The sequence below is a fragment of the Cetorhinus maximus genome, chromosome 23 (genome assembly GCF_964194155.1).
Source record: "Cetorhinus maximus chromosome 23, sCetMax3.hap1.1, whole genome shotgun sequence".
Taxonomy (NCBI): domain Eukaryota; kingdom Metazoa; phylum Chordata; class Chondrichthyes; order Lamniformes; family Cetorhinidae; genus Cetorhinus; species Cetorhinus maximus.
In genome coordinates this window covers 26,523,832-26,537,960 of record NC_135901.1, presented here as the reverse complement: position 1 = coordinate 26,537,960, position 14,129 = coordinate 26,523,832, and the positions used below count along the sequence as shown (strand labels likewise).

The 14,129-nt window shown below is 44.9% G+C and overlaps 2 protein-coding genes and 1 long non-coding RNA gene across 3 annotated transcripts in view; 2 read left to right on the top strand and 1 right to left on the bottom strand.

The window, feature by feature from the left end:
* Window positions 1-5,656, bottom strand: part of LOC144697395 (uncharacterized) — a 37,785-nt gene extending 32,129 nt beyond the window's left edge. The window contains exons 1-2 of the mRNA XM_078569375.1: window positions 5,586-5,656; window positions 2,275-3,258 (exon numbers count right to left, since the gene is read on the bottom strand). Of these exons, the coding sequence (XP_078425501.1) occupies window positions 2,275-2,909 (635 nt within the window). The 5' untranslated portion in view covers window positions 2,910-3,258; window positions 5,586-5,656. The remainder of the gene's footprint in view (window positions 1-2,274; window positions 3,259-5,585) is intronic.
* The window catches only part of LOC144697459 (uncharacterized), a 296,931-nt gene that overhangs the window by 25,855 nt on the left and 256,947 nt on the right, over window positions 1-14,129 (top strand). The gene's annotated exons all lie outside the window — the stretch shown is intronic.
* LOC144697294 (uncharacterized) overlaps window positions 1-14,129 on the top strand; it is a 273,796-nt gene that overhangs the window by 118,271 nt on the left and 141,396 nt on the right. The gene's annotated exons all lie outside the window — the stretch shown is intronic.

The window sequence follows — 14,129 nt, the reverse complement described above, 5'->3', positions numbered from 1 at the left end:
AGACTGTGGCCCCTGGTTCTAGACACCCCCAGCCAGGGGAAACATCCTTCCTGCCTCTACCATGTCGAGCCCTGTAAGAATTTTGTAAATTTCAATGAGACCAACTCTCATTCTTCTAAACTTTAAAGAATATAGGCCCAGTCTCCTCAATCCCTCCTCACAGGTCAATCCTGCCATCTCAGGAATCGATCTGATGAACCTCTGTTGCCCTCTCTCTATGGCAAGTATAACCTTCCTTAGGTAAGGAGACCAAAACTGGACACAGTGCTCCAGGTGTGGTCTCACCAAGGTTCTATACAAACACAGCAATACCTCTTTACTCCCCTACTCAAATCCTCTTGCAATGAAGGCCACCATTTGCCTTCCTAATTGCTTGCTGCAACTGTCTGTTAGTTTTCAGTAACTCATGAACAATGACACCCAGGTCCCTTTGGATAACTTCACGTTTTCACGTTATAATCCATCTGCCATGTTCTTGCCCACTTACGCAACTTGTCTGAAACCCCTTGAAAGCCTCTTTGAATCCTCCTTACAACTCACATTCCCACTAGTGTCATCAGCAAACTTAGAAGTATTACAATTGATTCCCACATCCAAATCATTGATGTAGATTGTGAACAGCTGGGGCCCAATCACTGATCCTTACGGTACCCCACTAGTCACAGCCTGGCGACCTGAGACCTATTTATTCTTACTCCCTGTTTTCTGTCCGTTAACCAATTCTCAATCCATGCCATTAAAGTTCCCCCAATCCCATGTGCTCTAATTCTGCTTACTAACCTCTTGTGTGGGACCTTATCGAAAGCCTTCTGAATATCCAAAAGCTCCAATCCACTGGTCCCCCTTTATCTGTTCTGCTCGTTACATCCTCAAAAAACTCCAACAGGTTTCAACATGATTTCCATCCATGAATCCATGTTGATTCTGCCCAATCAGATCATTATTTTTTAAGCAACCAGCTATCGCATCCTTTATAATAGATTCCAGTATTTCCCCTACTACTGATGTCGGACTAACAGATCTGTAGTTCCCCCCACTTTTCTCCCCCCTTTCGTAAATAGTGGAGTTATATTTGCCACCTTCTAATCTGCAGGAGTTTTCCAGAAACTATAGAATTTTGAAAGGTGACCACCAATGCATGCACCACCTCTACAGCCACCTCCTTCAACACTCTGGGATGTAGATCATCGGATCCCGGGGATTTATCAACTTTCAGTCCCATTAATTTCTCTGGTGCTTGTTTATTAACACTAATCTCTTTCAGTTCCTATGCTCACTAGTCCCTTGGTTCTCTAGTATCTTTGGGGCAATTTCTGCATTTTCCCTCCATGAGGACACCCACACATTTGTTTAGTTTCTCTGCCATTTCCTCATTCCCCATTTAAATTCCCCTGTCTCCATCGGCAATGGACCCATATTTGTCTTTGTTAATCTTTTCCTTTGCACGTATCTGCAGAAGCTTGTACGGTCATTTTTTTAAGTTTCCCACCAGTGCGTTCTCATATTCTATCTTTTCTTTATTTATCAGTTTCTTGGTCCTCCTTTGCTGAATTCTAAATATCTCCCAATCCTCAGGCCTACTACTTTTTTGGCCACTTTATAAGCCGCTTCCTTTGATCTAATGCAATCTTTAACTTCTCTTATTAACCACTGTTGCATCAACTTTCCTGTTGGGTTTTTGTTCCTTGTATTAATTCCTTAAATGCCCAGCCATTGTCTGTCTGCCATCATACCTTTTAATGCAGTTTCTCAATCTACCACAGCCAATTTGCCCCTCATACCTTTGTAGTTTCCTTCCGTGAGAAACACCAGATAAACAAAACAAAAGAAACTTCTAACCATCACAGCCCATTTCTATAACAGTGGGGCATGCTTTTGCGGCGGGTGGGGGGGGGGGTGCGTTTCCAAACAGAAATGCAAACTAGATATCTTTCACCTTCCAAACACCCTTTCATTCTGTGGTCCATGTGAAATATCAACTGGATTTTCGCAACAAGGCTCAAAGGACGACATTCCACTGGAAGCAAAGTCGTGAAACCGGCCAGTTCAGCAGAAAGAAACCCTCCCACTTCATCAATTGTCAGAATGAACATGGTTCAGTCCTGGATGTGACAAACAGCAGCAATAACAGCAGAATCCAATCCCTTTTATCACTTGTGAATTCGCTGGTGTTTTTGCAGATGGGATAACTGAATGAATCCCTTCTTACACACTGGGCAGATGAATGGTCTCTCCGCACTGTGAACTCGTTGGTGTGTCAGCAGGTTGGATGACTGGGTGAACCCCTTCCCACACTCATTGCAGGTGAATGGCCTCTCCCCGGTGTGAACTCGCTGGTGTGTCTGCAGGCTGCACAACCAACCGAATCCTTTCCCACACTCAGAGCAGGTGAACGGCCTCTCTCCAGTGTGAACTCGCTGGTGTCTCAGCAAGTTCCAGGTGTGAGCAAATCCTTTCCCACAGACAGAGCAGGTGAACGGCCTCTCCCCAGTATGAACTCGCTGGTGTATCAACAGATGGGATAACTGAGTGAATCTCTTGCCACAGTCAGAGCAGGGGAATGGTCTCTCCCCGGTGTGAACTCGCTGGTGTGTCTGCAGGCTGCATAACCGAATGAATCCTTTCCCACACTCAGAGCAGGTGAATGGCCTCTCTCCAGTGTGAAGTCGCTGGTGCAACAGCAGGTTCCGGGTGCGAGTGAATCCCACCCCACACACGGAGCAGGTGAACGGCCTCTCCCCAGTGTGAACTCGCTGGTGTGTCTGCAGGCTGTTTAAATGAGTGAATCCTTTCCCACACTCAGAGCAGGTGAACGGCCTCTCCCCGGTGTGACTACGTCGATGAATTTCCAGCTCAGATGGGGAACGAGATTCCTTCCCACAGTCTCCACATTTCCATGGTTTCTGCATGGTGCCGGTGTCCTTGCGTCTCTCCAGGTTCGATGATCAGTTGAAGCCTCATCCACACACTGGACATGTGTACAGTTTCTCCCCACTGTTAATGGTGCAATGTTTCTTTCAGGATGTGTAACTAGTTAAAGCTCTTTCAAGTCAGTGCACTTGGGTGTGTGTGTCTCAGTACTTTTCTCATCACACTGTTGTTTAAAATGTTTTGAAGCAGACAGAACAGACAAACATTTCTCCTTCCAGATTCAAAGGCCAATGATATTCAGGTCCTGATGAATCAAGTGACTCTGTCAGATCTTGACGTGATGTTTAGATACAGATTTCTGTCTGCAAATCCTCCCCTTCTGATAGCCTGTAAAAGGAGTTTACAAAAGTCATCACTGTCAGTCCAGGACAGAAATTCAGAACAGGCAGTTCTACTTTCCATGGAACATTTTTTCCTCTCTCATTCCCCAGAAGCTGTCAACCCCCTTCCCACACAGTCTCCCTCCGTTCTCACTCTGCTGTACCTAATATAAACCCTCCCAATTCTCCTGAAGGTGCCAATTGATGCTGATCGTCAGATCAACACTCACTGCTTCCTGTCCTTGACACAGAGATCATGAGATCATAAGAAATGAGAGCAGGAGTAGGCCATTCGGCTCATCGAGCCTGCTCTTCCATTCAATAAGATCAAGGCTGAACTGATTGCGGCCTTAACTCATATTTTCCACCTGTCTCCCCTAATCTTCGACTCCCTTGTCAATCAAAAATCTGTCTAACTCAGCCTTGAATACATTCAATGACCCAGTCTCCACTGCTCTCTGTGGAAGAGAATTTCAAAGGCTAAACATCCTTGGAGAGAACAGATTCCTCCTTATCTCTGTCTTAAATGGGAGACCCCTTATTTTTAAACTGTTCCGCTTAGTTATAGAATCCCCCACGAGAGGAAACATCCTCCCTGTATCCACCTTGTCAAACCCCCTCAGAATCCTGTAGCTTTCAATAAGATCACCTCTATATCAGCTTAACCTGCTCAACCTTTCCTTATAAGACAACCCCTTCATCCCTGGAAGCAGCCTAGAAAACCTTCTGTGAACTGCTTCCAGTGCAAGTGTATCCCTCCTTATATAAGGAGACCAAAACTGTTCAAAGTATTCCAGATGTGGTGTCACCAATTCCTGTACAGCTGCAGTAAGACTTCCCTACTTTTACACTCCAACCTCCTTGCAATAAAGGCCAACACTCCATTTGCCTTCTTAATCACTTGCTGCACCTGCATGCTAACATATTGTAATTCCTGTACAAGGACACCCAGATCCCTCTGTACTGCAGCATTCTGCAGTCTCTCTCCATTTAAATAATATACTGTTTTTCTGTTCTTCCTGCCAAAGTGGACAAGCTCACATTTTCCCATATTATACGCAATCTGCCACTTTTTTGTCCGCTCACTTAACCTATCGATATCTCTTTGCAGACTCTTTGTATCCTCCTCAAAACTTGCTTTCCAACCTATTTTCGTATCACTAGCAATAATACAGTCAGTTCCTTCATCCAAGTCATTAATATGCATTGTAAATAGTTGAGGCCCCAGTACTGAACCTACAGGACTCCACGGGTGACACTTTGCTAACCTGAAAGTGGCTCATTGACCCCGACTCCCTATTTCCTGTTAGTTAACCAATCCTCTATCCGTGCTAATATATTAACCCAAGACCATGAGCCTTATCTTGTGCAGTAACCTTTTATGTGGCCCCTTATTGAATGCCTTTTGGAAATCCAAATATGTGACATCTATTGGTTCCCAAATCACAGATGCTAGACTGGCTGGCCTTTAGTTTCCTGCTTTCCGTCTCCCACCTTTATTGAATAGAGGTATTACAACTGTGATTTTCCAGTCCGCTGGGACCTTTCAAGAATTGAGGGCACTTTCAAAGCTGACAAACAATGCACCCATTATCTCTGCAGACACTTCCCTTAAGACTCGAGGAAGCAGGCCATCAGGTCCCGGGAACGTGTCAGCCTTTAGTCCCGTCAGTTTTCCTTGTACTTCTGCTCTAGAGATTGTGATAATTCAATTCCCTCTTGCCCCTGCTTCTCCACTATTCTTGGGATGTTTTTGTGTCTTCTACTGTGAAGACAGACACAAAATACTTGTTCAAAATCTCTGCCATTTCCTTCTTTCCCATTATTAATTTCCCGGTTTCATCCTCTAAGTGAACAATGCTCACTTTCACTACTCTTTCCCTTTTTATATACTTCTAGAAGCCTTTAATGTTTGTTTTTATATTTTTTGCTGATTTTCAGTCATATTTAAATTTCTCTCTCTTCATTTTTTTAGTTTGTTATGCCTTGCTGGTTCTCTAAGGTTTTTCCAATCTTCTGGCCTACCACTAATCTTTGCAGCACTGAAAATCATCAAGTCTAAATATATACATGTGTACATAATAATGGACTGAAAGTGTAAGATACACCACTGTATTACTTGAACTGAGATACAGGTGGTATATGAGGAGGAACTTTATTTTGGCAGCGAGTGCTCATGTTTTTAAGACACAGAGAGAGACCTGGGCCAACCTTTCCAGAGTCTGCACCTTCCCTGGATTCACTTCCTTTCCCTTCAGTTCCTGCAAATCAACAATTTAAACCTAGAATTAGAAAAGAAATGGAAAGGGGAAGAAAAGAAAGTGCTTTACTCACAGATGTTGAACCCAGAAGGAAGCTTCAGCCTCTGGGAAGCTCAAGCTGCATTCGCGCAAAGCCCGTGCTCTGATTGGCTGGAGGACGAGGATCCTTCCGGTCCTCCAACTTTTCCCATTGGTCAACACCTCAACATGAAGATAAAGGAGGGCGGGCCTTCCTCCGCACATGCGCGAGCCCCCACCCCCTTTTCCCTTGGACATGCGCAGTCTCAGACCGCCCGCCCACGGGGCGGATAGAGAGGTTTCCCCAGCGCGGGGGATTGTGGGGGCTGAGACCGCCATTATTCACCAGTCAGCAAACTTCTGGGAGTAGGATGAAAAGTTGGGGTGGGGGCGCAGTGACAACGCCCTAACACAAAGTTAATGTGGGATTGATTGTGACGCCCCCTTAGCAAAGCAGTTTGTTCAATTCAGGCACAAAGGTTTAGACACCTGGGTGACATATTGGGGAGGACAATAGGTGAGTGTCAAACTGAACCTGTTAGAGAAGGCGAAATGGGGAAGAAGCACGAGGAGGGATAGTAGGATGAATTGGGTTTACAAACAATAGGATGGAGGGAGTGTGCGGGAGACAAGGATTTATAGTTTGAGAGGGAGAAGGATGTCTGTGACACCTAGAATTGTCAGTTCTGGGTTTCTGTTGCAACTTAGTGACTTTTGTTAACTCCCTTTATAAGTATTAAGAGGGAGGATTTTTGGACATTAAACTCAAAACAATTAGCATGTCAAGATCTGACTGTCATTCAATTCATCGGATCTAAATATTATCAGTCTTTGACTCCAGAAAGGGACATGTTTGCCTCTTCCATATGAGTGCAAATATTTCAAACATCAGTGTGAATTGAAAAGCAGCCAAGGGAATGTGCACCCAAGGGATAGTGTTTCAGTGCACTGACTGTGGAAATACCTTCAACCATTTATACAATCTGGCAAAACATCACACCGTTTGCAGTGAGGGGAGAACAGCTCATCTCACCCACTCCACAGCTTCAATGCACTGACTTTGTCCACAGAGGGGCACCCAAGGATTTCGGAGTATGAGGTCTCCACAAAACCCCACGATTCTCGGGCTGAGGGTCTCTGAACACATGCAGGGTTTGATAGAAAAAACAGTGATGGGATTTCAAACACATAAGGTTTTTCTTGCGGGAGACAAGTTTAAGGCTGTCCAAATTTGCACATTCCAGCGGTGGCTCCTCAGCTCAGTGAGCTCCTGGGATGAGAGGATTTTCAAAACCAGATTTGAAGTGACCCAATTTGCCGTGGCCCTCCTTTTCCTTGGATATTTCTTTCTGGGTTATTTCCTTACCTCTGTTTGAGCATTTGATACATTTCTAGTTCCTAGAACCTGAATGTGAGGCCATCAAATACAAAAGCAAGACAGAAGCAGTGTGTTGAGAAACGTACAGAACTGGACTTGGTTTTTCCAATTCAGTCCTTGAATATTTTTAAGGCAGAGCTAGATAGATTCTTGATAAGTAAGGGTTATTGGGGATGGGCGGAAATGTGGAATTGAAGTTACAATCAGGTCAGATATAATCACATGCAAGGGGTCAAGTGGCCTACTCCTGCTCCTAATTTATATGTGCAGAAACTCTGCTACCCACACCCCAACTCGCGCTAAGTCCCATTCACCTATCACACCCTGTGTTCAAGCAATGCCTTAATTTTAAAATTCTCACCCTTGAGCCCGATTTTACCTCCGTGCAAGTGAACGGGATTTTGAGTTAAAATCTGGCCCATTCTTTTGCAATCTCTCCATGATCTCACCCCCTCCCCATCTCTGTAATATTCTCCGTCTCTACAACCCTCTAGAATATCTGTGCTCCTCTCATTCTGGAGCATCCCTGGTTTTAATGATTCCACCATTGTCTTCAGCTACTTGGGTCCTTGGCTCTGGAATTCCCTTCCGAAACCTCTCTGCCTCCCTACCTTGCTTTCCCCCTGTAAGATACTCCTTAAAATTTATCTCTTTGGAGTTTAAGGAGTCAATTATGTTTGGCTAATTTATTGGAGTTCTTTGAGGAAGTAACAAGCAATGTGGATCTAGGGAAACCTTTAGATGTGACGTGCATAGATTTCCAGTCGGCATTTGACAAGGTGCCACATCAAAGGATTCTACAAACAATAAGAGCTCAAGGTGTAGGACATTGTTCTTCATTGCAACACCCACGAGCCAGCGGCAGCTCCCGTCCTCACTAATTGCAGCTCCTCGACTCTGCCTTTCCTGTAATCTCGTCGAGCGTCACAAGATTTGTTTTAAAGTCGTTTCCCACGTGACTGGCCTGGCGCCACTTTGGCTCAGCCTCTCGCCGCTCCCTGACCTCCAAGTTGCAGCGGGATCTTGAACAGGAATGGAATTCCAGGAGAGGGAAGCAGTGAGAGGGTGAGTCAGGAAGTGGGGGGTTTCTGCAAGAGGGTGGGTCAGAGAGGGGGAAGAGGCCACACTCGAATGTTGGGGAGGGGGAGAGACCACAATACTAAGGGTTAGGGAGGAGGATGATTTGCAGCGACCAGGAGGCTCAGGAAGCAGGGTTGGTGGCAGGCAGGAGGTAACTTCAGTAAAAAGTTACATTTTTTGTTCAAACTAAAATAAGTTTAAAAATATAAAAGTGACTTCATTTATCAATGTAAGAATTTAGCAATGTGGAATATTGCAACTTAGAGGGTATAATCACAGAATCACACAGTGCAGAAGAGGCCCTTTGGCCCATCGAGTCTGCACCGACAAGTGAGAAACACCTGACCTACCTACCTAATCCCATTTACCAGAACTTGGCCCATAGCCTTGAATATTATGACCTGCCAAGTGCTCACCCAGGTACTTTTTAAAGGATGTGAGACAACCCACCTCCACCATCCTCCCAGGCAGTGCATTCCAGATTGTCACCACCCTCTGGGTAAAAAAGATTTTCCTCATGTCCCCCCTAAACCTCCTGCCCCTCACCTTGAACTTGTCCCCCCGTGACTGACCCTTCAATTAACAGGAACAGCTGCTCCCTGTCCAAGCCCCTCATAATCTTGTACACCTCAATCAGGTCGCCCCTCAGTCTTCTCTGCTCCAACGAAAACAACCCAAGTCTATCCAACCTCTCTTCATAACTTAAATGTTTTATCCCAGGCAACATCCTGGTGAATCTCCTCTGCACCCCCTCCAGTGCAATCACATCCTTCCTATAATGTGGCGACCAGAACTGCACACAGTACTCCAGCTGTAGCCTCACCAAGGTTCTATACAACTCCAACATGATCTCCCTACTTTTGTAATCTATGCCTCGATTGATAAAGGCAAGTGTCCCATATGCCTTTTTCACCACCCCACTAACATGCCCCTCAGCCTTCAGAGATCTATGGACACACATGCCAAGGTCCCTTTGTTCTCAGAACTTCCTAGTGTCATGCCATTCATTGAATACTGCCTTGTCAAAATACTCCTTTCAAAGTGTATCACCTCACACTTTTCAGGGTGAAATTCCATCTGCCACTTATCTGCCCATTTGACCATCCCGTCTATATCTTCCTGTAGCCCAAGACACTCAACCTCACTGTTAACCACCCGGCCAATCTTTGTGTCATCCGCAAACTTACTAATCCTACCCCACGCCCCCCCACTCCCCATAGACATCTATGTCGTTTATATAAATGACGAATAGTAGGGGGCACAGCACAGATCCCTGTGGTAAGCCACTGGACACTGGCTTCCAGTCACTAAAGCATCCTTCTGTCATCACCCTCTGTCTCCTACAACTAAGCCAATTTTGAATCCACCTTATCAAATTACCCGGGATCCCATGTGCATTTGCCTTCAAAAGTCTCCCATGTGGGACCTTGTCAAAGGTTTTGCTGAAATCCATATAAACTACATCAACTGCACTACCCTCATCTACACACCTGGTCACCTCCTCAAAAAATACAATCAAATTTGTTAGGCATGACCTCCCTCTGACAAAGCTATGCTGACTATCCCTGATCAAACCTTGCCTCTCCAAGTGGAGATAGATTCTCTCCTTCAGAATTTTCTCCAATAGTTTCCCTACCACTTACGTGAGACTCACTGGCCTGTAGTTCCCTGGCTTATCTCTACAACCCTTCTTAAATAGCGGAACCACATTAGCTGTTCTCCAGTTCTCTGGCACCGCCCCCATGGCCAGAGAGGAATTAAAAATTTGGGTCAGAGCCCCTGCGATCTCCTCCCTTGCCTCCCTCAGCAGTCTGGGACACAAATCATCTGGACCTGGAGATTTGTCCACTTTTAAGCCTGCCAACACCTCCAGTACCTTGTCACTCCCTATATCAATTTGCTCAAGAACCTCGCAGTCTCTCTCCCCAAGTTTGATACCTTCATCCTCATGGGTGAAGATGGATGTGAAGTATTTGTTCAACACTCTAGTGATGTCCTCTGGCTCCACCCATAGATTGCTCCCTTGGTCCCTAATGGGCCCTACTCTTTCCCTGGTTATCCTCTTCCCATTGATATACTTAGAGAATATCTTGGGATTTTCCCTACTTTTACGAGCCAGAGCTTTCTCATATCCCCTCTTTGCTCTACTAATTGCTTTTTTAAGCTCCATCCTGCACTTTCTGTACTTCTGTCCTAATGCTTCTGCTGATTTGCTTCCCCTGGCTAAAATCCTCTCTTTTCCTTCTCATCGTATCCTGAATATCTCTGGTCATCCACAGTTCTCTGGGCTTATTACTCCTTCCTATCACCCCAGAGGGAACATGTTGAGCCTGTACCCACCCCATTTCCTTTTTGAATACCCCCCACTGTTCCTCTGTAGATTTCCCCACAAGTAGCTGTCCCCAGTCTACCTTGGCCAGATCCTGCCTTATTTTACTAAAATCCACTCTCCCCCAATCCAAAACATATTTTAGCAACTTGTCTATTTCTTTGTCCATAACAAGCTTAAATTGTACCATGTTGTGGTCGCTATCACTAAAATGCTCCCCCACCACCACCTCAGCCACTTGTTTGGCTTCATTCCCCAGAATTAGGTCCAGCAATGCGCCGTCCCTTGTTGGACCCTCTACATATTGACTTAAAAAGTTCTCCTGTACACATTTCAAGAAATCCACTCCATCCAAGCCCTTAATACTATGTCTATCCCAATTAATGTTGGGAAAGTTGAAATCACCTAATATAATTACCCTATTGTTATTCTTTTTACACACCTCCACAAATTGTGCATATTTGCTCCTCAATTTCCCGCTTACTATCTGGGGGTCTATAATAAACATCTAACAACGTGGCTGCCCCTTTTTTGTTCCTAAGCTCGATCCACAAAGCTTCATTCGATGCCCCCTCCAAGATATCATCTCTCCTTACTGCAGTAATTGACTCCTTAACTAATAATGCAACACCTCCTCCTCTTTTACCCCCTCCCCAGTCTCGCCTGAAGATTCTATATCCCGGAATGTTGAGCTGCCAATCCTGCCCCTCCCCTCGACCATGTCTCAGTGATGGCTACTATATCACAATTCCATGTGTCAATCCTCACCCTTAACTCATCCGTTTTACCTGTAATACTCCTGGCATTAAAGTAGAGGCCATCCAGCCTTGCCTCACTCCCTTGAAACTTAATGCAGCGGTACTCCCTCTGACTTGATTGTTTTACTGTAATATGATGTGTCCCTATTCTGCTAACATTCTGTGTCCCCTCCCCCTGCCGAATTAGTTTAAATTCCTCCCAACAGCACTAGCAAACCCGCCCGCAAGGATGTTAGTCCCTCTATGGTTCAGATGTAGACCGTCCTGCTTGTACAGGTCCCACCTTCTCCAGAAACGGTCACATTGATCCAGGAATCTAAAACCCTCCCTCCTGCACCAACTCTTGATCCACATATTCATCTGCGCTATTCTCCTATTTCTGAGCTCGCTAGCACGCGGCACTGGGAGTAATCCAGAGATTACAACCCGAAAGGTCTTGCTTTTTAGTCTACTGCCTAACTCCCTGAATTCTTGATGCAAGACCTCATCCCTCTTTCTACCTATGTCATTGGTACCAACATGTACCATGACATCTGCCTTATCACCTTCCCCCTTCAGGATTCCCTGCAGCCATTCAGTGACATCCCAGACCCTGGAGTCACGTTGATGGCCACAGAAGTGCCTATCTGTTCCCCTGACCATAGAATCTCTTATTACTATTGCTCTTCCTCCCCTCCTTTACAGACAGGCTGCTTGTGGTGCCAGAAGCTTGGCTCTGTCTGCATTCCCTGGAGGAACCAGCGTCCTCATCAGCCTCCAAAATGGAATACTGATTTGCGAGCGGGATTCCTGAACTATCTGCCTGTTTCTCTTGGACTGCCTGGTGGTCATCCATTCCTTTCCTTCCTCAAGTGCCTTCAGCTGTGGTGTGACCACCTTTCTAAACGTGCTATCCATGAAGCTCTCAGACTTGCGGATGCTCCAGTGTCCCCAGCTGCCGTTCCAGCTCTAAAACCTGAGCTTTCAGGAGCCTGCAAACATGCTGGTCCCGGGCACTGGAAATGTTCTCAGCTTCCCACATGGAGCACACCACAGCTTTGAGCTCTCCTGCCATGACTTATCCCTTCAAATTAAATCTTTTAAATCAATTACTCTAGGGCCCTTCTTTCCTGATCCTCATTACTACAGAATAGACAAAACTATAAACCACAAAAAGACCTTAAACTATAAGCGATAAAAGTAGTAAATACTTACCCAACTTTACCCACTACTTACCAGTCATTCCTTTCCCTTGTAGCCTCTACTGCTGCAGCAGGGCAAGACCACTCTCTGAAGATTTAAGAAGTTGGATAGCAAAGAAAAAATGCAAAGAGCACCTCTTCCCCTCTGCACTGAATTCCCACTGTGCACCAAATTGCCAATACCCACACTCACTCTAGCTGTGTCTCACTCAAGATGAGGTCTCTCCCCTGTTCATGTGCAAGCACACTGTCACAAACACAATAATGTTCCAATATTTTTTTTTCTGATAAGAAAGTTCCCACAGAACCTAACTACAGTTTTACCCTTGATTCCAATGGGAACCAATTATCCACTTAAAGCCATTTGAGTTAAAGTTGTGATTTTCAGGAAAGTAACCACAACTTTAAATAAATACATGTGCATTTATTTTTAAGTACATTATATGATTTTGTTTTAGTTACATGCATCGCTCTGTAACATTACATCATGAAGGAGTAGTAAGCAATGATAATTTAGTAAAGTTGTCGATGTGGCTCTCATGTTGCAGGTTTTTTGTTGAAGTGGCCCTTGCTTGAAAAATAGTGACGATCACTGGTGCAGGGGGTAACACATAAGCATGGGTAGAGGATTGGTTAGCTAACAGGGAACAGAGAGTAAGTATAAATGGGTCATTTTCAGATTGGCAAGATGTGACGAGTGGAGTTCCACAGGGATCAGTGCTGGGCCCTCAGCTATTTACAATCTATATTAATGATTTTGATAAGGGGGCTGATGGTGTGGTTGCTAAATTTGCTGATGACACAAAGGTAGGTTGGAAAGTAAATTGTGAAGAGGACATAAGGAGGCTACAAAAGGATATAGATAGGTTAGGTGAGTGGGCAAAGATCTGGCAAATAGATTATCATGTAGTAAAATGTGAGGTTGTATATTTTGGCAGGAAGAATAATAAAGAAGCATATTATCTAAATGGTGAGAGGTTGCAGAGCTTTGAGGTGCAGAGGGATCTGGGTGTCCTCGTGCATGAATCACAAAAGGCGAGCATGCAGGTTCAACAAGTAATTAGGAAAGCTAATAGAATGTTATTTATTGTGAATTGAATACAAAAGGAGGGAGGTTATGCTTCAGTTATACAGGGCATTGGTGAGACCACATTTGGAATATTGTGTACAGTACTGGTCTCCTTATTTAAAGAGAAATGTAAATATGTTGGAAGAAGCTCAGAGAAATCTCTTCCTCAAAAGGCGGTGGAAGCAGAGTCTTTGTATATTTTTAAGGCAGAGCGGGATAGATTCTTAGTAAGCAAGGGGGTGAAAGGTTATCGGGAGCAGGTAGGATGCAAATCATAATCAGCCACAATCTTATTAAATAGCAGAGCAGACTTGAGTGGCTGAATGGCCTACTCCTGCTCCTTATGTTCGTAAGACTTACTAGATAATACCTGGAGTGGACGGGTTGTCTTATGAGGAAAGGTTGGACAGGTTAGGCTTGTATCTGCTGGAGTTTAGAAGAGTGAGAGGTGACTTGCTTGAAACATATAAGATCCCTGAGGGGTCTTGATGGGGCGGACGTGGAGAGGATGTTTCCTCTTGTGGGAGAATCTAGAACTAGGGGGTCACAGTTTTGAAATAAGGGGGTCACCCATTTAAGACAGAGATGAGGAGAATTTTTTTTTTCTCAGAGGACGGTGACTCTTTGGAACTCTCTTTCTCAAAAGGCGGTGGAAGCAGAGTCTTTGAATATTTTTAAGGCAGAGCTAGATAGATTCTTGATAAGTAAGGGGGTGAAAGGTTATCGGGGGTAGGCGGGAATGTGGAGTTGAGGTTACAATCAGGTCAGCCATGATCTCATCGAATGGCGGAGCAGGCTCAAGGG